Consider the following 25,442-nt stretch of genomic DNA (forward strand, 5'->3'; position numbering starts at 1 on the left):
ACGGGTGCCTGCCCCAACACCCGGCTAATTTTTTGTATTTTTAGTAGAGGCGGGGTTTCACTCTGTTAGCCAGGATGGTCTCCATCTCCTGACCATGTGATCTGCCCACCTCGGCCTCCCAAAGTGCTGGGATTACAGGCGTGAGCCACTGCGCCCAGCTGAGATTCTTAAGCCCTATTTAGTTGACAGGAAGTAGGGAAGGGTAAAGGGCAAATTCTAACTTTCCTTGTATATCAGAGCACGTAATGATACCAAAATATCATTCCCTATCTAGATTATTATCTGACAGCAATATAATGACTAGGAAAAGTGGAGAAAAAAATATTTTACTAGTTTTTTATAATATTGCACTTGACAGCACTATTTTTGTTACAATATGAAGAGTTTAAGTTTGTACTTTTTTTTTTTTTTCAAGTAGTAGTTGTCATTTAGTATAATTAATAACTCTCCAGTGCTCTGGGGTTATGTTGTTGTTGTTTGTAACCAAGGTTGGACATAGAAACTACCCGGAAAGCTTTTGAAAATACATATCCTTGGCCTCACCATAGACAGAAATAGTAAGCACATCTGAACCAGCGTACATGCCACTTACGTTATTTCTGTGTGAATGTGGCATTTGAACAGTCGTCTTATGTAACCAGCCCCACACTCCTGTCAGCTCCCCACCAGCCTAACAGGAGATAGATTTGCCTTCAGCAGGCCTCATAATGCTAGAAATATAGATGAAACTCTTGTTAAGAAGTCAGAGATGGAAATTATTTTTTAGAGTGGTTTGTGAATGTGAAATTTGACATAGTTTAGATGAAAACCCTAAGGAGGAGCTGCCAAGAAACAGAATCAGAAGAGAGCCTATCAAAGAAGCTTGGGACACCAGGTGTGCTAAACAGTGTGACATGCTGTGTAGAGAAATGTCAGGCAGGCCTCTGGCTGCTATAACAGCTCTTCAGAGTGCTCCATCATTTGCTGTGCTATTGTGTGGGTTTACCAGATTGACTTAGACAAGCTAAATAGAGTTTGGTTGCTCTGTTAGGCAATTTTAGATTGAAGTAGCCAAAAGGCAATCAGGGTATTTTAGGTTATGGGAGGTTTATCGGAGAGATATATGGAGAAGCAAGGAAGACAATTAAAAACCTAACTGCCACATACCTAGATCTCTCAGATGTTGGAAAAGGTTCAGAAAATAGGTCATTCAACAACAGAACTCCATTGCTTCAGAGGTAACTCAATGGCTAATCTCTTGCTCCAATTCTTCCACTGTTGTTACTGAGTAATGTCTTTATACCGTTCTCTTCAGCTGATTAGAGCCTTCTCTGTCCCTTTGGCTCCCACCTATATATACTACCAGTTCTCACTCTCTCAACATGATTTTGTGAATTTGCTTTTCTAGAAGGAAATGACTGGCTAAGTTTTTCACCCTCCAGTATGGGGCATCTGATTTAAGTAGAACTTTGAAGCCAGTCTACCCTTTGGACTCCTTGAAGGTGTTCAAAGAGCCCACTGAATGTAAATTAAATTAATTGTCTGTTTCTTAGGCACATCCAAAAGAAGCCAAATACAATGACAAGCACCTATAAAAGTTAAAACCACCAAATATGTGACCAGAATAGTATTTAATTCAGTTCATGTATTTGGGAAAAAGTTGTGTAAGATAGATCTTTGATCCTAAGAGATGGTTCTGAAAACTCTGTGGCTTCTTATTCCTACACCATGTGCAGCTGAGTCAGAATCTCCACGTGTGGGTTTTCAGAATCAGGTGAATAGTTACCCAGGTAAATCTGATATAACCATTTTATGAGCCTGTCTTCGGAACTAAGTGATAAAGGATTTCACAATTGCCTCTCAGTTTTAAATTTGAGTTGTTAAATGCTTTATAGACATGCCCGTGATGCTTACTGTAAAGTCATCTGTTTGGAGAAAATACATCCATGAACCAGGGAATAACAATGTAAAGTGTCACAAGCTAAGTGGCAGATCTGTTGTATGGAAATAATTTACAGCTGAGAAAGATCACTGTGGGTCTGAGAAAGGAAGACTCCAGAAGGCAGCTTGAATTAGGCTAAAATTCAGCAAAGCATTTAGACAGAGAGAGGAGGGGCTCAGGATATTTCTTGGGCAGTAAGTCATAATTTGTGTACAGAGGAATGGGAAGAGAAATATGTTCATGGTATCTTGTGAGGATTATGAGTATACTGCTATGGTGTGACAGCCTTAATATGTACTACTCAATAGTGAACATGTTTCTGGTTTAAAATGCATTAATTAGAAAGAAATTTATGAAAAGGAAGATATATACACAAAAGGAAATATTCTTAACCAATTTGGGTGAATTTTACGACAATTCTCTAATTCAAATTCTAGATGTTTGCAAAACTAGTAATTATTTTTCCAGATGAGTTTTTGGGATTTTTTTTTTCCAGAACATCATAGTGTTCTAGTATTTTAGTACTGCAAAGGATCATGGAGATCATATCGTTGAAATTCATTTTACAGATAAGACCAAGAGAGTATCTTTATTTAGAGACAGAAGCAGAAAATATGACTCTTAGCTCACTTGTCTCTCCTGTGCCATGTTTTGTGTAGAAAAACATGATTTGTATATTCCTATAAGTAGAAGATTATCCCAGAATCAAAGTTGAAAATAACATGAGGTCAAATGTGTAATGACCTCAATAATCTGATAGCCAAAGCCTCTAAGAAAAATGTTGACAATTAGATAAATGTTCAGCACCAAGATAATAACTTACTTTGGCCTCTTGAATTCTTGTGAGCTCCAGTAGTTCAAGAGATGATGATTTTACTCAAGGAAAAACGTCCTTGTTCTTGAACTTGGTACAAATATATGCAATGAAACAAAAGGAAATCTACAGAAAAACTAAGGGACACTGACAAAATCTACTTACTAAGCAAATTTAAGTAATTTTTATATCTTATTCTTTACTAATGAAAGCTGCCATCGTTTACATAGATGTGATTCCCTTTTTATGTTTTTTCTAATCTTCTAATGTTCTGTTCATGTATCCTCAGATCATTTCTGAGATTTGTTCTTTCTTACCTGAATTTCATGGCTTAGTTATCCAGCTGTTCTACTGTCCAATTTAAATAATCCCTCTAATTATATCTTCCCAGATCACATTAAAGCCTTCTAATATGTCCCTTCAGCTCTTTTGAGAACTGTCATTTAGTCGTTTTCCTACATTCTATGGATATACTGTAAATTGTTCAGCAAGCTTTCATAAATCCTTATGGTGCTCATAGATAACCCTTCTTGTGATCATTCATATGTGAATTATTTTGCTCTCTCAGGTTTATATAGTATAATTGTTCCCTTCATGACATTTACAGTATCCTCCTAAACCAACCAAATACAGTGGACATGGGAACATTATGAAAAAAACCAGTTTTCCATTTAAAAAGTTTTAATCCCTTTCGTTAGTCTAGCACATGTATATATGCTAAAGTTAACTTAGTAATAATATATTTTACTTGAAGTCATCTTTTTATTCCATTGCATTAGTTTCCTTTTTAAATAAGCTTTCGTTTTCTTCTCAGTTATTTTATCAACTCTCTTGTGAATGATTATGATAACTGCCTGACAAACATCAAAAACAGATGTGACTAAAAGACTGCAGAGAGTATATAGCAGAGATTTGGACACACCCTGAGCCAAATTACAAAAACCTGACAGTACAGGGAAAGCAAATATTTATCTATTTTAGTTAGCTAAAGAAAGAGCAAAGGTGATGGCAAAAGCAAGTGTCAAAGAGGGAACAAACAAAGGAGAAAAAGAAATAATTCTGATACTAGTTGAAAGGTGAGATACTGATAAAGAAGAGAAAGACCTTTTCCCATCAGATTATCCTGTGGTGAACATAGCACCACGTTGTTAAAGAATATTTTGTTATTCCTGGAAGCATTTACCTGCAGCACCAGCATTATATGACATGTTTTAAAAACTGCTCACATCAGATAAAGCAGTCTATAGAAAATGAGAGAATGAGATGCAGGAAAGAATTATTCTAGGAAGAGGAAAACCCACAACACATATTCCCGGAGGTACTTCCTGGCCTTTAGTACTTCTGCAAAGACATTTGTAGATGTCCATTTTCCAACATTAGGCTGTACAATAGTAAATCATAAACTCTAGGGACCAAGAGCTGAACCACTCCAACCATCCAAGACAGAAATACATTGAAGTAGGCTGACAAGAGGAGAAAAATAGTTTCTCAACCAAGACTGTATCCTTGACTTTCCCAATTTTAACGTGAATACATGTTGCAGAGATCAACTGCTAGTACAGATGCACATTCTTCTTCACAGTAGCTCTTGGAAAGCTTCCTACTTCTACTTTAGATCATACCTGTACTTGGGATAAGACACTTGAGTTACCCTTTAGTGAAAATGCACATTTGAACATAACACCTTCTACGTTTTTTTTCTTTTTTTAAGAAAAGTACCTTTAGTAATGGCCTTTAGGCTCCAATGTCAAAGTACTTGCTTGGGTGTTATGCCTCCGACTTTTAGCCCTCAATGTCTTCATTTTGCATTTTTGTGAATTATAAACTGTTGTGCCACTGATATACAGGACTATATCCGTAATTACCTTTATGTACAGAACCATGATCATAATTGTCTTTAATTTTTTTTACATTTTTTCTCACAATTTTGAATTCTATTTAAAATACAGTCCTTAATTTCTTCTATCTGAAGTGATCCTGTTCTGTTTATTCATTTTTATTTTAATCTTAAGCCTTACAAAACCTGAAACATCTATGCCCATCATATTTTTTCAGTACTTCATAGTACTTTCAAAATTGTTGTTTTCTTTGCTGATACAGGTACCTGCTAAAGGGATAAAAATCTACTTTAAATATTTATCCTATATTCTTAAATCTTCCCCTAAAGTTTACCCTTAACAGTTTACAGTATGAATCTGTTTCATGCCTTTACTAAATTCTCTCAGATTGTCTTTTAAATTTAATAGGCAAACTTCCCCGACTGGAATCACCAGTCTGCTCGTTACTAGCTGTGTGACCTTGGGCAAGTTACTTAACTTTTGACAAGCTAAGTTCTCATTTATAAATGGAGATGATTTGTCATATGTCGTTCAACTATTATAAAGATTACATGAGAGAATCCTTGCAAATCACTTACCACATTGCCTGGTACATAGTACTAATTACTCAATAAATGTTTGATGCTAATTATTAATTCTGATATAAATATTTAAATTCATTTTTATTTAATCTTTTCCTAAAAAGTTTTTCTTTACGCTAAAGATTAAGTAGTTTTGTCTTACAGTTGCATGATTCAGTTGAATGAAGAAAAGATTTTCCCTGAACCTTTTGATGAGCTTAATCGGGCTCCCGGGTCTCTTGAAATTGTCAGTGAAATAGGAGGGTTACTATGAATTCGGTCTAATTACGATCTGAGCCGGCAATTATAAACAACAGTTTATAATTCACAAAAATGCAAAATGGAGACATTGAGGGCTAAAAGGTGGAGGCATAACACCCAAGCAAGTACTTTGGCACTGGAGCCTAAAGGCCATTACTAAAGGTGATTTTCTTAAAAAAAGAAAAAAAAGTAGAAGGTGTTATGTTCAGAAAGGAAGAAATGTGATTTCAGTAGTAGCACTGAATTCATTTTATATATTACATGAACTTTAGTGCTTGCCCCATTTTCTAAGAAGAGCAAAGTGCTAGCAAGGACATCCTATTCTTCACATATGGGTAACTACCTTATCAATATTTTTCACTGGCACTCTGTGCTCACAAAAGTTTCCTTTAGAAGATGTCTATAGTAACATCTAAGGTACATCAAGTCTCTGCTTTTGAGACATGAGACATTTCTAGTAATTCTGTCACTTTGCTTCCTAACTGTTCATTAGACTCTGACTTAGGGAGGTAGTATGATATAATGGAAAAATAACAGTAACAAGGAGAACCGAGCTCAAGGTTGGGGTTTAATTCTCTGTATTAGCTAGAGCTCTAGCTCTGCATTTAGACAAATCCAGGTTTGAATTTTGGTTCCTCTTAACTAACTTTGGGGCTTAAAGTTAGTTACTTAACTTCCAAGTCTCATTTTTCTGCAGCTCTAGTTACTTCTCTATCTATATTTAACTTGGTTAAGCCTGTTTCTTAATCTGTAAACTTGGTATGATAAAACCTACCTCAGAATTTTATGGGGATAAATTAATTATATAATCAATTTGCAGTCCCTGAAATGTAGTAGGTTCTCAATAAAAAGTACTCACTTTCACTTACCTCCTCTTCAACTATACTAGCCATTTCAGCAATTGATTATTCAGTAGTACTTTGTTGCATTGTTTTTCATTAAGTATTCATTTACAGTTGTTTCATGTGTTTGTCTTTTTTTTCTAGATTATAAGGTATTTGTGTCTTTGATAAATACCTTTTATATATCTCCAAAGTGCTATGCACATAGTAGGTGCTCATCATATACTTGTTAGTTGAATCTGTTTACTTGAAAATTTTATTCCTTGTCTACTTCCATTAAATGCAATTGTAACCATTAAAACAGAAACATAGTGAAGCTTACTAGCTTGCCACGGCTCCAGAAGATGCAATTCATACCAAATGACACCCCCTGGAGTTGTCAGGTTCTTCATAGTTGAAGGTGTGTGGAAAAACAGTTATTCCCCAAGCTCGAGCTCTAAAGGTAACTATCGTGACTGGGCGTGGTACCTCAGGCCTCACACCTAGCACTTTGGGAGGCTGAGGCAGGAGGATTTCCTGAGGCCAAGAATTTGAGACCAGTCTGAGCAAGATGGTGTCTACAAAAAATTTAAAAAATTAGCCTGGCATGGTGGGCACACGCCTGTAGTCCCAGCTACTGGGGAAGCTCAGGTGGAAATATCACTCGAGCGCAGGAGTTTGGGGCTGCAAGTGAGCTATGATTGTGCCACTGCACTCCAGCCTGTGCCACAGAGTGAGACCCTGTCTCAGAAACTTGTTCTTAAAAAAGAGATATTGCAGTTCCAATTCTGAGCTGGGTGATAACAAGTGAAAAACAGAATATATAAATTAAGCTTATAGTGGACACAAAGTGCCTTCCATTGTCTTAAAACGAAACTGATAGTTTCTAATGTCGTTGGTTACCTTGAGATGAAAATGGAACGATATTCAGTAAGGAAATGTACAGAATAACAGCTAAAAGTGAAAGGCATTCATACCAATTTTGAAAAAAGTATGATAGTGAACAAGTACAGCAAGGCAAAAATTCTAGCATGTAGAGGGTATAGCAATTTTGCATTCATTTGTACACCTTAACAACCTTAAGCTGTACAAATAGAACAATAATATGTAAATGGTGTGATGATCAGCCCACAGTACACATCATTGATGAGAATTTCACTGGTCTTAACCTTTCTCATGCTGAGTCCTGGCTTTGTAAAATGACTTATAAAGATCCAAGGATTTAGAGATAAGATTAAGAGATAAGCGGGCATTCTGTAAAGGCACCATTGTCTATCCCCTATCTTATCTAGATTAAGAATGTAGTGCTAAATCTTGTAATAATATTGTACAAATGGAAATTCAATCTTAAGGATTATTTTTTCCATATTGTTGTATTTCATTGTGGTGTATTGGAAAGTGATCTGGACTTTGAGTGAGAAGATGTGATTTGGACCATGGCACTTAAAAACTCTGTAACCTCAGGCAAGTCTTTTAATCTTCTCTGAGCCTCAGTTTTCCTCATTTTTCAAATATAGAGACTATAACATTTATCTCATAAGACAAGTTGTAGTAAATTACTGTTTTACAAATGTAAGATAACTTTTAACTGTGAGATTCCATATTCCAGTCTTACATTATTATGTTTATCTGCTACAGGGAAAAGTCCTCAGATAAAAATGTCTACCAAAAGACTGACACATGGAGTTAATCATTTGACAGATGCAATCCTTCCACGCCAAGCAAATATACTTTCTTAACTTCTGTTTGTTATCACTTAGGGAAAAAAGGCAGTCAACAAATATATTTAATTCTGTCTAGGAAAAATGTAGCGAAATCTTTTTTCCCATTAACAAATAATGTAAGCCTTAATATTCAAGGGTAATAAAAAATCCAAGTCTTCCAAACAGTTAACTTACTGAAAACTTTTTTAAAATCAACATTTGCTAAATTCAGAAACAGATAGTAGGTACTTTATTTATATATATATAAAATTACTGTCGATTTTACATATATATAATTTTATATATATGTAAAATCGACAGTAATTTTTTGCAGAAAATTCACAGTCCAGTTTTTTGATTCCACACTGCACATCCCACCCCCTCAAGCCCAGAGAACACAGGGTCTAGGCTAACACACACATGAAAAGCAGCTCTAGAGACTTAATTCCATTGTGGTAATACAGCTTTCTTACTCTGGCAGAAGCTCCATACCATTCAGCAACCCACTGAAAGTAGGGAAGGAGTAGGAAGCTCCTGTGTTCCAGAAGAGTTCTGAACTGGCTCTTCATCTGTCCCTTATCCCCTCCATTCTAGTTTTATTGTTCTTCTCCCCCCAGATTGACTATCCACGTTCTGGTCATTCCTCCTTGTCAAATGTGGTTAACACTTTACATAGGCCTCTCTATGGAGGAGGCTGTGTAGAGAATTGGCCTCAGCACTAGGAGACTGTACTGCTGTTGCCCCATGAAATGACATATCTAAAAAGCTTCCATTCCCAGAGATCTTTTCCTACTCTCAATAAAGGCCTAGATTTCTTTAGGCCTTTTTAGAAGACCGCTTATTTTAGACCCAAAGACTTTTCTGAGTTTAGCAATCTTCTATTACAGAGAAGAGAGCCCCAGGACTTTTGGCTAAAGAATTCTAGCTAAGGGCCACAATGTGCTTCTCGCTAGCATCTCATAGAACACATGTGAATGTAGAGTAGATATTAAGAAGAATGACTCAGTGAGTTGCACTACCCACAAGGTCAATGGACAGGCATGAAAATTCAACCACTGGCCTAACTGTGATTAGCGAAGAACCCAGACCTTTTTTTCCACTTTGCACCTTTTTTGGATACCAAATGAAATCTGAGCAGCTGCCCCTTACCCACCCACATAAGTGATTGCTGTGAGACAGGTGACATTATGTAACCACTGGGTCTCCCTGACTTCCTCCCCAGTTTGAGAACAGGAAGAGCAATGCACAAAAAAATTCTGTCGAGCTGAGGATATCGGAACTTAACCAACTCCCACTTGGACAGAATACATTTGTTCCAGAACACTGTGTACATTCTGGGTTTTCCAAATATGAGAAACAGATGGAGTCATTAATTCAAGATAAATAAACAAAACAAACAGCAAGCCATTATTTGCTACCTGTTCAGATATTTCACAGGAAGGGAAAAGGAACAAACAAGCTTTTGATACACCCTCAGTCTCCAGTAACCACCAGTGACCAAATCCAAAGTTCTCTTCATGTGACCTTTCTAGCATTTTAGTTGACAAGCCCCTCTTGGAAACTTCATACCCTGGATTTTGTAACATGGCATTCTTACACCTGCCTTTTTTCTTTTAGATTATTTCTCAGTCCTAAATATACGTTATCAAGTCCTGACCTTTGTCCTGACATCCAGAATCAGACCTGAATACCACATTAACAGTTCACCTCAATACGTTCAAAAATCATTATCATCTGCCTCCAAATCTGTTCCTCCACCCCTTTTCCCCATTTTCCCTGACACTGTCATTGTCACAGTCACATCACACAAGATGGAAATCTTGAAGTCATTTTGTCCTCATCCTCATCCTGCTTTATGTTATTTGGTCTACATTACTTTTCTCTTCCCACAGTTGCCGTCTTGAGTACATTGTGTCTTTTTCTGACTATAACCGAGCCTCTTAAATTGTCTCCCAATATCTAGTCATTATCCCCCATAATACATCACTTATTGTAGGGTAGTGTCAGAATTATTTTAAGATATGCGCTGATTATGTTGCTTCATTAAAATTCATTAATAGCTAATAAAAAAGAGGAGGGGAAAGTTAATACATGTTCCTTCTAGAAGATACAGCTAAGCAAAATGAAGAAAATATATTCATAAATCCCAACACCTAGGTCATCAAATGTCATCAGTTTAGCCTGTAGATATTTTGAACCTTGGGAATTATGTGATACATATTTTGTAAGCTGCTTATTTTTCTTTTATACATCATGAGCATATTCCCGTGCAGTTAACTACATTCTACAATATATATGATTTTACAGCTATGGAGTAATATCAATGTATGAATTGCCACAACTATTTTAAGTTTTATGCCATCCAGCTTTTTATGGTATATCTTTCAGTACACCCTGTGGTTTAATACGAGACTAAGTAACTGCTGTGTTAGTTTATCCTACAAACTAAGAATGGCTTCTACAGTTCTAAATCATTGGGGGGTGGAACGTCAACAAAGAATATTTTGTGACATGAAAATTATGAAATTCAAATATCAGTGCCTATGAATAAAGTTTCATTGAAACGCAGCCAGGTTTGTTTTATGTGTTGGCTGCTTTTGCACTACGACAGTTCAGTTGAGTGGTTTCAGCAAAGACCCAGGGCCCACTAAGTTTAAAATACTTACCTTCTGGCTTTTTACAAAAAATGTGCTAACTCGTGGTTTAGCCGTGCTGAACACAGCACTGAATATGTTCTCATACTTTCATACCTTTCCTCATCCAGTTTCTTTGGTCTAGGCTGCTGTCCCTGCATCTTACTTGTTCTCAGAGTTCTGCTTTTTCCATTCTTGTTAACACCGTCATCATGTCAAATACGTCACTATATCATACTTAATCATACCCAGGCCTTTCCTTTAGCTACAAGAAATATAAGGCCCATGACTTTCAATCATTTCATTTTCTGCAACACCCTTCTATGCACAGAATTCTAGTACACAAGAGTTGTTAAATGCTGATTGAAACAGACTTTTGGGGGCCCTGAGATTAAGAAAATAGCTAACACTTGCGTGTCTCTCTAGAAAAATCTTTTGAATTTCAAGTAATAAACTAGCTAATAAACCTATGGAATATTATTCCTCAGCAAATCAAAGACAGCATTTTCATCTAAATAGTGGTTTTCTACCATGAGGGAGTGTTGAGGAGAGAGCCAGCCTTAAAGAGAGAAATGGTTTGAAGTTGCCATCCCATTCCTTCTTTGTGTAAACAGAGTCTCTCTGCATCCCTGATGTACTTCAAGCAAAAATAAAGTGACACAGACTAGAAAGGAATGCTTGCTTCCCTTAGGCTAGGGGAAGTGGGAGCTTCTGGGGGCACATTTGTGCTAGTCCTAGCCTTCTGTCTTATCCCTTGTGTGCAATTTGCTACTCTTGCCAATTAGCTTCCATTTTCTATTACTATCTGAGTTACAGTTGGCCATGCATATATCTACTTCAGAATACACGAATAAGCCAGTCACAGTAATCAGTGCTATGCACATGCAGACTACTGCTATGGATAACTACAGTGCGATTCATTCATGACTGAGAGTGGAGCAGAGTCCACATAGAAGTTGATGGTGGTACCCAAGGCTGCTTCTCACTCACTCTGGAAGAGACCGCAAAACTGAAAAGCACACATAAGGGGAATAAATTCAGTTTTCATTACTGACAGTTTTTTTTTAAAAAGTATGATACAAAGGCATTTATACATTTTTGTGATAGGCCTTATTAGAAAAAACAATATCCAGGCACTCCTGAACCATAAATTTGTAAGAACTATTATACTGTTGGATTAAGAAGCAAAATTATTAGACAGATAAATGTGAAAAGGGAAAAAATACGTGTCAGATCTTGATTAGAAATGAGAGACTAATTCCTTGAGTGATAATATCAATATAAAACATTCATACTGGAACATACCTTGAAAACTTAATATTTATAATTTAATATTTATATAATGAAAATAAAAGTGAAACCTGAAATACTGATTAGAGAACAGCAGTTCATACTTTTCTCAGAAACATTTTAACCAGCCAAACATTTTTGACATTTTTGCGCTTCAAGTGTTTCCAGTGTCTTGAACAAATGAAAGTTTTGTAACTTTTTAAAATGAAAATGATAGTTTTGAAAATAAAAGCATAAGAATTACTCTACTTGTTAGATGCATCCTTTATTGTAGGACAAATTAATGAGTTTCAGATTATATATTTATCATTTCATAATGATATAAACAACTGGTTATTATACCAGCTTAAGAAAATTACTAAATGAAAAAAAAAGTAGCGTAACTAAAGATAATATTAATAAAGTACTCACAGAGATCCTTTTACTGTGAATATACCTAAATATCATAAAACTCCTAAAAAGTTAGAAGGTATAAAATTACCAGTATGGATCAAATTAGTATTTTTGCTTTTACAGGGGTGATATCGTTAGCAGTAATAAAGATTACCTTTAGTGCTCCATAACTTGAAATTTGCAGAGCCTTTAAACACTAAACAACAAAAAGCTACAAATCCCTAGTTTTAAGTATCAGTGTATTTTATGATTAAGGTTTCTTTTTTCATTAAACCTCGTTCTTCAGTTAGCTTCATCTTCAGAGCAAGCTGATGATGGCTTGTGTGTGCTAGCAGGATGAACGCTATCTTTTCAAAACATAATGCCACAGTTCACGTACAGCGGACACATCTATCTGCTTTACCAGCAGTGTTTTTAAGGATCATGTGGATTGAACAGCAACTACAGCTTAAGGCCCTGACGAGGGTTACTGCTGACATTCTTCTTCATGGAGATGGTCACCCTTATCGTACGCTTTATTCATTACCTATTATCTTGAAAGTAGAGGTGACGTCTCATTGCATCCTGATATCACCACATCATTTTTATCTTCTAATTTAACAATTTCTCAGAAACAGCTAACAAGAGTAATTTTTCTGATTTGTATTGTACTATGACTTTATTTACGTTTTAATTGATGTTATGTAAAATACACTGTATATTATATAATTTAAATATATATATTTTATGTTTTATACTAAAATGTTACATTTTAAAATACATATTTATTCTTGCACATAGTATCACCAGAATCCTAAAATATTAGCACTGAAAAGAACTTTGGGAATCATCCAAAACAAGCGTTCTTTTCACTAATGAGGAAACCGAGGTTCAGAAAGACAAAACAATTTATGCCTAGGATATTATGATTTAAACATCCAGATATAAAACTTACCTACTTTGGACATTTTTCCAGCTACATGTTTTTTTTTGATGTTGTTGTTGTTTTTTGTTTTTAAACTACAGGAACTATTAATTTCATTTTTGCTTTTATATTTAATTAAAAATTGGTTTGTCTTTGGTTGCCTTGCAAAGTTGTCTTGTGTTGTCAAGACTCAAAAAGAACATGCCACGTGTTAGCAGAAAGGTACAGATATAAACAAAAGCTTCATAAATGTTATTTAAATTGATTTACCATCTTATAAAATTAAATTTTGTTTCATAAATTAAAGCTTTGCTTAGGGAAGTTTAAAAAAATAACATAGTTATCTTTTACTTTTATATGTACAAGTATCTCTGCTGATGTTTCATCAGAAGTTTTATGATTTATGATTTGTGTATACTCTTTTTGGTTGTTCAATATGATGAAATTGTAAATTAACTAAAGACCAAGTGATTAAATTATACATTTAGAGAAAAAATGTTTTTAGGACATTCAAATGACCCACTTCACGCATTTGTTTCAGTCCATTCCCTTGTATTTCCCCTACATTACCATTTTAAATGCTGATTTAACTGTTGTTCTAGCCAGCAATGAGAGGAATGTCTATGTAAATTTAAACCACAAATTAAAGTTTTCAGCATCTTCTCTCACCCTGACCCTGTTCCCACCCTAAGCCTGATCTGTTTAAACGCACTAGTTTAGAAAAATTGCCCTGATGTAAAAATTACAATTAGTTGAATACAATTATGACATTTTAATGTTATATTTACATGTGCTAATTTAGAATGGAATAAAAAACATTGTATCTTCCTTATATTCAGCACATAATAATTTTCTTTCTTTTTCAGCTTTTTAATTAAATGAAGCCAAGTGGGATTTGCATAAAGTGAATGTTTACCATGAAGATAAACTGTTCCTGACTTTATACTATTTTGAATTCATTCATTTGATTGTGATCAGCTAGGTTATTCTAGTGTAGTTTTTTTAAACTGTGGGTTTTCCTAGTAAATTTAATTTATATAAGTCAATGGTAGCATTTAGTAATCTACAAAGGAAATATCAAAGTGTTTTTCAAGCCTATTATATTCAGTGTGTGCCACAGGATTGAAATAAATGACAATGTAATTATGAATTCATGTTTTAGAACTGTTTACTCATTAGTAAAGGACCGCAATGTTAGTAAAGAAAACCTATGAAATGTATGTTAAAGATTCTTAGTATTGTACAGGGATAAAGCAAATGCATGAAAATATGTCATGTACTGAAAATTAAACTTACTGCAGTTTCGGTTATAAAGGACGTGCACTGTTACGAATAGTGTTTTGTTATTAATTATAACTAGATAAAGGTATATAGGACAGGGAACTGGATGAATGGTACCTACAATTTGGATGCCTAACCAAGGACTGGAGCTTCTTCTTGAGATCTAAATCTAAAGTAAATGTGCATTAAAACAGTGTGCTTCAAAGGCATCAGACGATGAAAGCAACATACCACAACTAGGAGTTACTTCTCAAACTTAAATGTCATCTGGGAATCCAGACTTAAAAATAAGAGCAAACTTAACACACTATCCATTTTCGAGCAAACTTAACCCACTATATCCATTTTGCTCATGTGTTTTATGGAACCAGCTTTCCATCAAATCCTCAGTCCTTGAACCCAGATAAAAGGTTAATTATCCTAGGGTTAGTGAATGATTCAGTGAAGCTTTCTTGAAAACAAATACAGGAGTGTAATGTACTATTATGTTTGTATCCTGTTTTAGTTTATAAAGCACTTTCACATACATTATGGTATTTCTTCCTCACAACAACCTTGTAAATTAGTCAGGAAATGTAAATTTTATCTGACTCATAGAAGTAATGGAAGCTGAAAGCCAAAAATAAAGTTTATAAGCAGACCTTCAAACTCTCAAACATGGATTTTTATATTCTGTGGAGTTACCCAAATTAGGGTTTAGGAAAGCAGTTCTTCAGTCAGTTCACTAAGTGTTTGCTTTTTGTTTTTAAGGTTTGTTGTCTAATTTTCATTAAGATTTGAGTAATAGACCATGGAGAATTGTTTTCATTGGGAGTTCCAGTTATATAGCCTCAAACAAGAAACAGGTGTACAACCACTGAGTTTACTTACTTAAATCTGTGAATTTCAATGAAGAATGGGAAATATAAAGGCCTACTGGGGCATGTTTATCAAGTTATATCCCAGGGCAATGTGTGTGTTAGCAGGATGAATGCTATCTTTTGAAAACATAATATTCAGTGAAAATTACATAATAATTATAAGTTTATAATCATACTCCCAAATCCGTTACTAAAAATAACATAAATTCTCCTAGTTCATGTACTTAAATGAATAAATTTAGTTTTGGAATGACATTTATGGAAAAGCAATAGATGAACTTAATCATTTGATCACTGCCTATCCCTAGGCAGAACTTGACCTGTAATTCTTAATCCATTGTAGATTTTTTACATTTTACTCAAAACTTCAGAGATTACATAGAGACTCTCAGGTCAGATTTTACAAGTATTAAACATTTGTTAATTATAATCACTTTTGTTTGTATCCTTAAATGTCAGAATTATCTTGCAGTTAATATGCAGCTGATTAAATGATATTACAAATTATCTCTAATCTCACTGTAAATCTTTTAATCATATCAAAGTCAGGTCATCCTCAGACACTATAACTAAGATAAGGAGTACTTTACCATATTAGTAAAGGTTTTCTAGCTCATATTTTCTAATTTCCTCTGAGCATTTAAAATTACATCCAATGATAAAAACAATATTTTTTTTCAGAATTTCATGGTTTAAAAAGCTGCGGCTTCTCTATAGACAACTGTTACATAAAGGAAGTGATTCTAGAGCAAAATACACTGCCTCAACATAAGTCGTTACTGACTGGAAAATGCTTTAGGCAGAATTGCAAAGAGTGGCTCAAACATATAGTTTGCTTACAGAATGTAACGTGCAAAATCATATACATATGATGTATTTACCTTTGCTAAACAATGAGAATTGAATAATTGATTTGTACCTGGTATGTTATATCCTCCAGTGTCACTTTTTAACCAGATTCACCGTGCGTTCCAAACTGTCATAAAAATTAATTATATGTTTAACAATTGTTTTTCTACTACAGTGGAGAGAAAAATCCTAATTATAAAATTCCACCTAAAGGAGTTGCATTTTGTAATAACATCTGATTAATAACTTGATGCATTTTGCTCAACATACTGTTCCTGGCATTAGATATTCACATGAGTAAGCCCAGTAGCATTTTGTGCTTACTGCAGTTTTCTTTTACACATGAAGTAACATCCCTTGTCAATTACAATTCAGCAGGCATGGTGATTTGGGAAGACGAGATGTTGCTGTAACCATAGAGTTTGACAAGTATTCCCTTTCTTGCTATCACGAGAACCTCCCTAAGGGTACGTGAAGGGAGTGGTTATTCTAAATAAAGCATGACATACTATTTTTCAACCAATGACATTAAACATTGTGTTTTAAGAAGGACTGGTCACTGGGGCGAACACATTAGCTGAAGCATCTAGGGACGAAATACTTGAATTGACGCTTGAAGACTCAATGTTCTCAAAGTCCACAGAGCTCATTAAATTTAAAATAGTAAAACAAGGTCTTCTTCATACTCCAGCAATATACTATATTGGATCAGACCAATATATGTAATAATGTTTTCTCTAATAGTAGAAAAAGGATGAGCATTGTAGCTAGTCACACTCAAAGGGTACAAGTATGCATTCATTAGCTCCTAAATTCGCTGATATAATTCATGAGCATCTGCCATTTATGAATTTTCCATATTCTTCTATGTCTGAAATACACGCACATGTTTATATCATATACCAAGAGTCCAACTACTATACGAAGTTTTAACAAAGCATCTCACCTTCCAGCCATAATAGGAAAATCATGTCACATTTACCCAAATGTTGATACGTCTATCTATTTGCATTAAAAAGTATGCATAGATGTCAGGAAAAATGACAGCAAGGAATTCCAGGGACATACCCATCCTTAGAAAAACAGGAAAAAAAAACCCAAAAAACTGTCACACTACATTTTATTGGAAATTTGGTTAAAAAAAAAAAAAAAAAAGGTTTACCAAACAACTGCTTAAACCAAGAAAATGCTTAAATTAAAAAAGCAACTGAAACTCAGCTGGATAGTTTAATGGCATTTTATCTTAATACACCCTCTTTCCTCCCCAGTCAGGAATGGTCTTCAAGACTGTAGCCTGCATTCCTTATGTGGGTTCCTGGCTTTGGAGGGAGCAGAATAGAACTCATTCTTAAGAAATGGTGTTTGTTTTGACCTATCTAGGGGCTTGCCTTCTGTTGACATAACTCAGAAGTCTCTCAAGTGAAAAAGTAGCTGTGCTGAGAATGGTTTCTTGAAAGCATTGAAAGTAAATGAACAAGCCATGGCTGCCTGGAGAAAAGATTAAAGTTGGGACAAATAGACACACATTGAAAGCCTGGAAGGAAAAGCTGGATAGTGAAATAATTTGGAGAATAAGGACTTGGAAACAATCCTACATGTAACAGGGACTCTAGAAGGACCTACACATACCCAGGGCAGGATCCATGTTCAGAAAAGTCCTGAGAAGATTCTAAGCTTTCACCTCTTGCTGATGTTAATATTTACACCCAGACCAAACAGGAAGTGAAGACGAAAACAGTGGTAAACAGCCCAGATAAGTGTTGAAAGAGTTCCCCAATAGAGAACTGTCTGTAAAGGTGGGGAGAGTATTTTTTCTTTTTATCTTTTTTTTTTCTTTTGTCTCCAGGCATTTAAGGAAAGTTCTGTCAAACTACTGACTGACCACTAAGCTAATGGAACAGACACTACACAGACAACATATGACAATTTAGAAAAGTCACTAAACAAATCACTACTACACAAACTGCAATTCACAACAAGCCATGATAACAAAACTTGGGGTGAGGGCAGAATCTGGTTTCCAGAGTTGCCACATTATAATGTTCAGGCTATCCAATTTATAAAAATTTAAAAAGTGAGGCATATAAAGAGACAAGACAGTCATCTTATTCACAGTAAAGAAATTAACAGAAACTGACCCTGAGGCAGCACAGGCATTGGACTTGGTAGACAAGGACATTAATGTCTTCAACATACCCAAAGAGCTAACAGAAACCATGGACAAACAACTAAAGGAAACAAAGAGAATGATTATCATTAAATAAAGAATATCAGTAAAGAGATAAAAATTATAAAAAGGATAGGAACAGAGGAAGTCAGATTGTCCGTTTGCAGATGACATGGTTGTATATTTAGAATACCCCATCATCTCAGCCCCAAATCCCCTTAAGCTGATAAGCAACTTCAGAAAAGTCTCAGGATACAAAATCAATGTGCAAAAATCACAAGCATTTCTATATACCAACAACAGCCAAATCGTGAGTGAACTCCCATTCACAATTGCTACAAAGAGAATAAAATACCTAGGAGTACAACTTACAAGGGATGTGAAGGACCTCTTCAAGGAGAACTACAAACCACTGCACAAGGAAATAGGAGAGGACGCAAATGGAAAAACATTCCATGCTCATGGATAGGACAAAGCAGTATCGTGAAAATGGCCATACTGCCCAAAGTAACTTACAGATTCAATGCTATCCATCAAGCTACCATTGACTTTCTTTATAGAATTAGAAAGAAACTACTTTAAATTTCGTGTGGAACCAAAAAAAAGCCCACATAGCCAAGACAATCTTAAGCAAAAAAGAACAAAGCTGGAGGCATCACTCTACCTGACTTCAAACTATACTACAAAGCTACAGTAACCAAAACAGCATGGTACTCGTATGACAACACATATATAGACCAGTGGAACAGAACAGAGGCCTCAGAAATAATACCACACATCTACAACCATCTGATCTTTGACAAACTTGACATAACAATGGGGAAAGGGTTCCCTATTTAATAAATGGTGTTGGGAAAACTGGCTAGCTATATGCAGAAAACTGAAACTGGACCCCTTCCTTACACCTTACACAAAAATTAACTCAAAATGTATTGAAGAATTAAATGTAAGACCTAAAACCATAAAAACCCTAGAAGAAAACCTAGGCAATACCATTCAGGACACAGGCATGGACAAAGACTTCATGACTAAAACACCAGAATCAATGGCAACAAATGCCAAAATTGACAACATGGGATCTAATTAAACTAAAGAGCTTCTGCACAGCAAAAGAAACTAAAATCAGAGTGAACAGTCAACCTACAGAAAGGGCAAAAATTTGTGCAATCTCTCCATCTGACAAAGAGCTAATAATCCAGAATCTACAAAGAACTGAAATTTACAAGAGAAAATCCCATCAAAAAGTGGGCAAAGGTTATGAACAGACACTTTTCAAAAGAAGACATTTATGCGGCCCACAAACATTAAAGAAAGCTCATCATCACTGGACATTAGAGAGATGCAAATTAAAACCACAGTGAGATACCATCTCACACCAGTTAGACTGGCGATCATTGAAGAGGAAACAACAGATGCTAGAGAGGATGTGGAGAAATAGGAATGCTTTTACACTGTTGATGGGAGTGTAAATTAGTTCAACCATTGTGGAAGACAGTGTGGTGATTCCTCAAGGATCTAGAATCAGAAATACCATTTGACCCAGCAATCCCATTACTGGGTATATACCCAAAGGATTATAAATCAATCTACTTTAGACACATGCACAAGTATGTTTATTGCAGCACTGTTCTTAATAGCAAAGACTTGGAACCAACCCAAAATGCCCATCAATGATAGACTGGATAAAGAAAATGTGGCACATATACACCATGGAATGCTATCCAGCCATAAAAAAGGGTGAGTTCATGTCTTTTGCAGGGACGTGGATGAAGCTGGAAACCATCATTCTCAGCAAACTAACACAGGAACAGAAAACCAAACACCACATGTTCTCACTCATAAGTGGGAGTTGGACAGTGAGAACACATGGACACACGGAGGGGAACATTACACACCGGGGCCTGTCGGGATCAGGGGCTAGAGGAGGGATAGCATTAGGAGAAATACCCAATGTAGGTGATGGGTTGATGGATGCAGCAAACCACCATGGCACATGTATACCTCTGTAACAAGTCTGCATGTTTCGCACATGTATCCCAGAACTTAACGTATAATTTTTAAAAATTATGAAAAGGAGTCAAATATAAATTCTGATGTTGAAAAATATAATGATCAATAATGATCTTAAAATGAATCAGTTGAAATTATAATAATATAATAATAATTGGAGAAGTTATTAGAGAGGCTTGATGGAGAATAGGCAGAGAAAACAATCAGTGAAATTGAAGCTAGGTCAGTTGTTGAAATGATCCAGTCTGAGAAGGAGACTAACGCAGACTAAAAGACCTGTTAGACACCATCAAGCATATTAAGTATAAACACAAGTCCCAGAAGAGAAAGGACAGAAAAGAGTATTCAAAGAATAATGTTCAGACTTACCAAATCTGAAAAAAGACATGAAGCCAATATCCAAGAAGTTCAACAAATTCCACCTAGTATACAAACTCAAAGAGATCCATACCAAGACACATTAAAATCAAATTGTCAAGAGATCAAGAAAGAATCCTGAAAGCAGCAAGAGAGACGTGACTCGACATGTAGAAGAAATCCTCAGTAAGATTAATAGCCAGTTGCTCATTAAAGGCCACTGAGGCAGAAAGGCATTTTAGAGTGCTAAAAGAAACTATCGGCCAAGAATTCTGTACCTGGCAAAGTTACCCTTTTAAAATGAAGGATAAAGTAGTGCGTTCCCAGACAAATGAGTCTGTTCTACATAGACCTACCCTATAAAACATGCTTTAGCATGTTGGAAAATACTCCACAAATGGAAATACTCCTCAAAATGATCTACAAATTCAATTTGCTATTATAATCCATTGGTCTTTTTGCAAAAATAAGAAAGCCGATTCGTATGGAAATGCGTGGTGTCCCTGAATAGCCAAAGGATTACTGAAAAAGAACCAAGTTGAAGAGTCCTTCAAGCTGAAAGGACAACTCAGAGCCATACAAAGAAATGAAAAACATTATTAAAAGAAATAACTGCATAGATTAAATATAAAATACAGCATTATTTTTGGTTTGTACCTTTGTTACATATAATTTAAAAGATGATTGCATAATACAATAGCTGTAAATCTTGTGAACCTACAAATTAAAAACTACAATATATAAACTGGAAAACAAATACGTGGAAAATAAATAATGTAAAACAACCAGTGGATCACAGAAGAAGTCACAATGGAAATTAGAAAACATTTTAAGACAAATGAAAACAAAAATTCTACATACCAAAATTTATAAGATACAGAAAAAGCAATGTTCAGAGGGGCATTTGTAGCTGGAAATGTCTGTATTAAAAAAAACAAGAAAGGCCAGGCGCGGTGGCTCACACCTGTAATCCCAGCACTTTCGGAGGCTGAGGTGGGCGGATCACGAAGTCAGGAGGTCGAGACCATCCTGGCTAACATGGTGAAAACCCGTCTCTACTAAAAAATACCAAAAATTAGCCAGGTGTGGTAGTGGGCGCCTGTAGTCCCAGCTACTTGGGAGGCTGAGGCAGGAGAATGGCATGAACCCGGTAGGCGGAGCTTGCAGTGAGCCAGGATCGTGCCACTGCACTCTAGCCTGGGCCACAGAGCAAGACTCCGTCTCAAAAAAAAAAAAAAAGAAGAAGATCTCGAATTAATATCCCAACTACACCTTAAAGAGTTGGAAAAAGAAAAACCCAAAGCAAGTAGATGTATAGAAACACAGAGCAGAGCAGAGCTAAACAAAATAGAGAATAGAAAAACAATAAAGTCAATGAAACCAAAGGTTGGTTCTTTGAAATGTCAACAAAATTGGCCAACCTTTAGCTATGCTAAGAAAAAGATACAAATTACTAATATCAGAAATGGAAGTGGGAGCATTAATACCCACCTTGCAGAAATAAAGAGGATTATAAGAGAATAATTGTATACCAAAAGTTAAATAACCTAAATGATACGGACATATTCCTAGAAACAACCAAACTATGAAAATTTACTCAACAAAAACAGAAAATATGGACAGACCTCTTAACAAGAGATTGAACTGGTTATTAAAAACCTCCCAATAAAGGAAAACCCAAGACCAGATGACTTCACCGGTGAGTTACACCAAATATTTAAAGAATGAACACAATAATTCTCAACTAGTTCAAAACAGAAGAGAAAGTAACACTTCTTAATTCTGAGGCAACTATTAACCTTGACACCACAACAAATACACTAAGAAAATTATCTCCTATGTAATTAAGTATCTCTTATGACAGTGCATGTAAAAGTCCAACAAAATACTAGCAAACAATCCAGCACGATACTAAAAGTTTTATACAGCATGACCAAGTGGGAATTATTCCAGAAATGCAAAGGTGGTTCAACATATGAGAAAGAAAATCAGTGTAACACACCACATTAATAGAACGAAGAGGGAAAACTACGTAATGATACAGTTGATGCAGAAAAAGCATTTAACCAGATCTAATACCCACCCATCATTTAAAAGTGAACACAAATACTGAACAAAATAGGAATAAAAAGAGGATTTTCTCAACATTATCAGGTTGAGTATTTGTGAAAAACCAGCAGCTAACAACATTCAATGGTTAAAAACAAAACTTTCCCCCTGAAATCAGGGACATGGCAAGAATGCCTACTTTCACCACCTCTATTCAGCATTATACTGTGTGTTCTAGGCAGGACAATTAGGTAAGGACACAAAAAGACAACCAAATTGGAAAGGAAGACATAATGCTTACTTCTTTCACAGATGGCATGATATATATAAAGTAAAACGAAGAATTTTTTAAATGATTAAAAATAAATTCACCAGAGTTGCAGGATACATGGTTAACATGCAAAATCCAATTGTATTTCTATATACTAGCAATGAACAGTCTGAAAAAGGAAATTAAGACAATTTCATTTATAATAGAACCAAATAATAAAATGCTTTTGGACAGATTTAACCAAGGAACTAAAAATACAAAACATTACTGAAAGAAGTTAAAAAAAGACCTAAACAAATAGAAATACATCAAGTTCATATGTTGAAAAACATAATACTGTTAAGATGGAAATACTTCTCAAAATGATGTACAAATTCAATTTCCTATTATAATCCAGTGGCCTTTTTGCAAAAATAAGAAAGTTGATTCATATGGAAACGCATGGAGTCCTGAATAGCCAAAGCATTATTGAAAAAGAACCAAGTTGAAAGACTCACACTTTCAAAACTTAATACAATTCTACAATAATAGAAACACAACTACCAGGTACCAAACATAGGCACTAGTGTAAGGATAAACATATAGATTAATAGAATGGAATTGGGAATCCAAAAACATGCCCATAACCTCTCTATTGATTTTCAACAAGAGTGCGAAAACCATCAGCTGGATTTCCACATGCAAAACTAGAATAAAGTTGGACCCTTGCCTCACACTGTATACATAACTCAAAATGGATCAATGATGTAAACTTAAGGGCTAAAATTATAACACTTTTAGAAACATAGATGTGAACTTTTTTGACCTAGGGTTTGGCAATAGTTTCTTGGATATGACTTCAAAAGCACAAGCAACAAAATAAAAATATAAATTAGACCTCAAAATTAAACTTGTGCATTAAAAGCACTATGGAAAGTAAAACGACAACCCATGGTAATAGAGAGAATATTTGCAAATCATATATCTGATAAGGATGTAGTATCCAAAATATATAAAGAATTCTCACAAATCGATAGCCAAAAGACAAAATCTTAATTAAAAATGGAGTTTAAGGATCAAATTTTGTCTCATCAAAAAAGATAAGTTGAAGTCCTGATCCGAGTACTTCAGAGTACATCTTTACTTGGAAACAGAGTCACTGCAAATGTAATTAGTTAAGATGAGGTCATACTGGAATAAGAAGTCTCCTAATCCAGTATTACTGGTGCCCTTGTAAGAAGGAAGCCATGTATGGACAGATACAGGCAGAAAACCGTATAAAGATGGATGATTCGCCTGATGCATCTACAGGCCAGCAAATGCCACAGATTGCCAGCAAACCAATAGCTAGGAAGAGGCAAGGAAGGATTCCCATAAAGGTCTCACAAGTAGCATGGCTTTGCCAAGACCTTGATTTTTTACTTTTAGTCTCCAGAACATTAAGATTGTAAATTTCTGTTCTTTTCACCCATCCATTTTGTGGTACTTTGTTACAGCAGCTCTAGGAAACTAATACAATGAGCAAAGGTCTTGAGTAAACATTAGAGTAAAATATACAAATGTCAACAATCACATAAGGTGCTCAATGTCATTAGTTACTCTGAAAATGCAAATCAAAATCAAAATGACATATCACTTCACACCCATCAGAATGTATTTTTTTTTTTTAAAGCAAAATGTTGGTGCAGATGTGAAGAAAACGAAGCCCTCATACGTTGTGGGAATTTAAAATGAATTGGCCACTTTGGAAACAAATTAGTAGTTCTTTAATGAATTAAACAGACTTACCATATGACACAGCAATTCCACTTAGGTATATATCCAAAAGAATTGAAAATAGGTGTTTAAAGAAAACTTGCACAAATGTTCGTAGCAGCACTATTCACAACTGCCAACAGGGAGAACAACCCAGATGTTCATCAGCTGAGGAATGAACAAAATTGATATATCCATGCATTAGAATGTTATTTAGCCATAAAAAAGTTACGAAGTACTGTTACATCCTGCAGCATGAGTGAACTTTGAAAACAAGTGAAAGATGCCAGATACAAAAAGCCGCATAGTATATCATTCCTTTTATATGAAATGCCCAGAACAGAAAAATTCATACACAAAAAGCAGATGCGTGGTTGCCAGGGGTTGGATGAGGGGTAGGATGGGGAGTGACTATTTAGTGGTTTGAGGGTTTTTTTAGGGGGTGATGAAAATATTCTGCAGAGTGGTGATGACTGCATAATATTGTGAATGTACTTCATGCTACTCAATTATCAGTATTAAGTTTAAAATGATTAATTTTATGTTACATGCATTTTACCACCACCACAACACAAATTATGCATATAGCTATATAAAGGTATTTAACAACCTACTAATGCTATTCAAGAAGACATGGTTCTCTTATCTGGACTTCAGTGTCCCAGTTAGCCTTGTTATGACTAAAAATATTTACATGTATGTACATATATATATATACACACACAC

At 35.2% G+C, this 25,442-nt stretch overlaps 1 protein-coding gene across 8 annotated transcripts in view; it reads left to right on the plus strand.

Moving 5' to 3' along the window:
• The window catches only part of TUSC3 (tumor suppressor candidate 3), a 308,026-nt gene that overhangs the window by 201,463 nt on the left and 81,121 nt on the right, over positions 1–25,442 (plus strand). For 3 of the 8 annotated variants that reach the window (XM_003777211.5, XM_063726518.1, XM_054561216.2), the window contains one exon: positions 14,005–15,075. The exons of 2 other annotated variants lie outside the window; for them this stretch is intronic. In XM_003777211.5, the coding sequence (XP_003777259.1) occupies positions 14,005–14,020 (16 nt within the window). In that variant the 3' untranslated portion in view covers positions 14,021–15,075. Of the gene's footprint in view, positions 1–7,614; positions 7,680–11,367; positions 12,197–14,004; positions 15,076–25,442 lie in introns of those variants that run through there. 3 more of the 8 variants (XM_024251068.3, XM_063726517.1, XM_009243552.4) reach the window with 3 other exon arrangements.

This window comes from Pongo abelii, chromosome 7 (assembly GCF_028885655.2).
Source record: "Pongo abelii isolate AG06213 chromosome 7, NHGRI_mPonAbe1-v2.0_pri, whole genome shotgun sequence".
NCBI lineage: Eukaryota > Metazoa > Chordata > Mammalia > Primates > Hominidae > Pongo > Pongo abelii.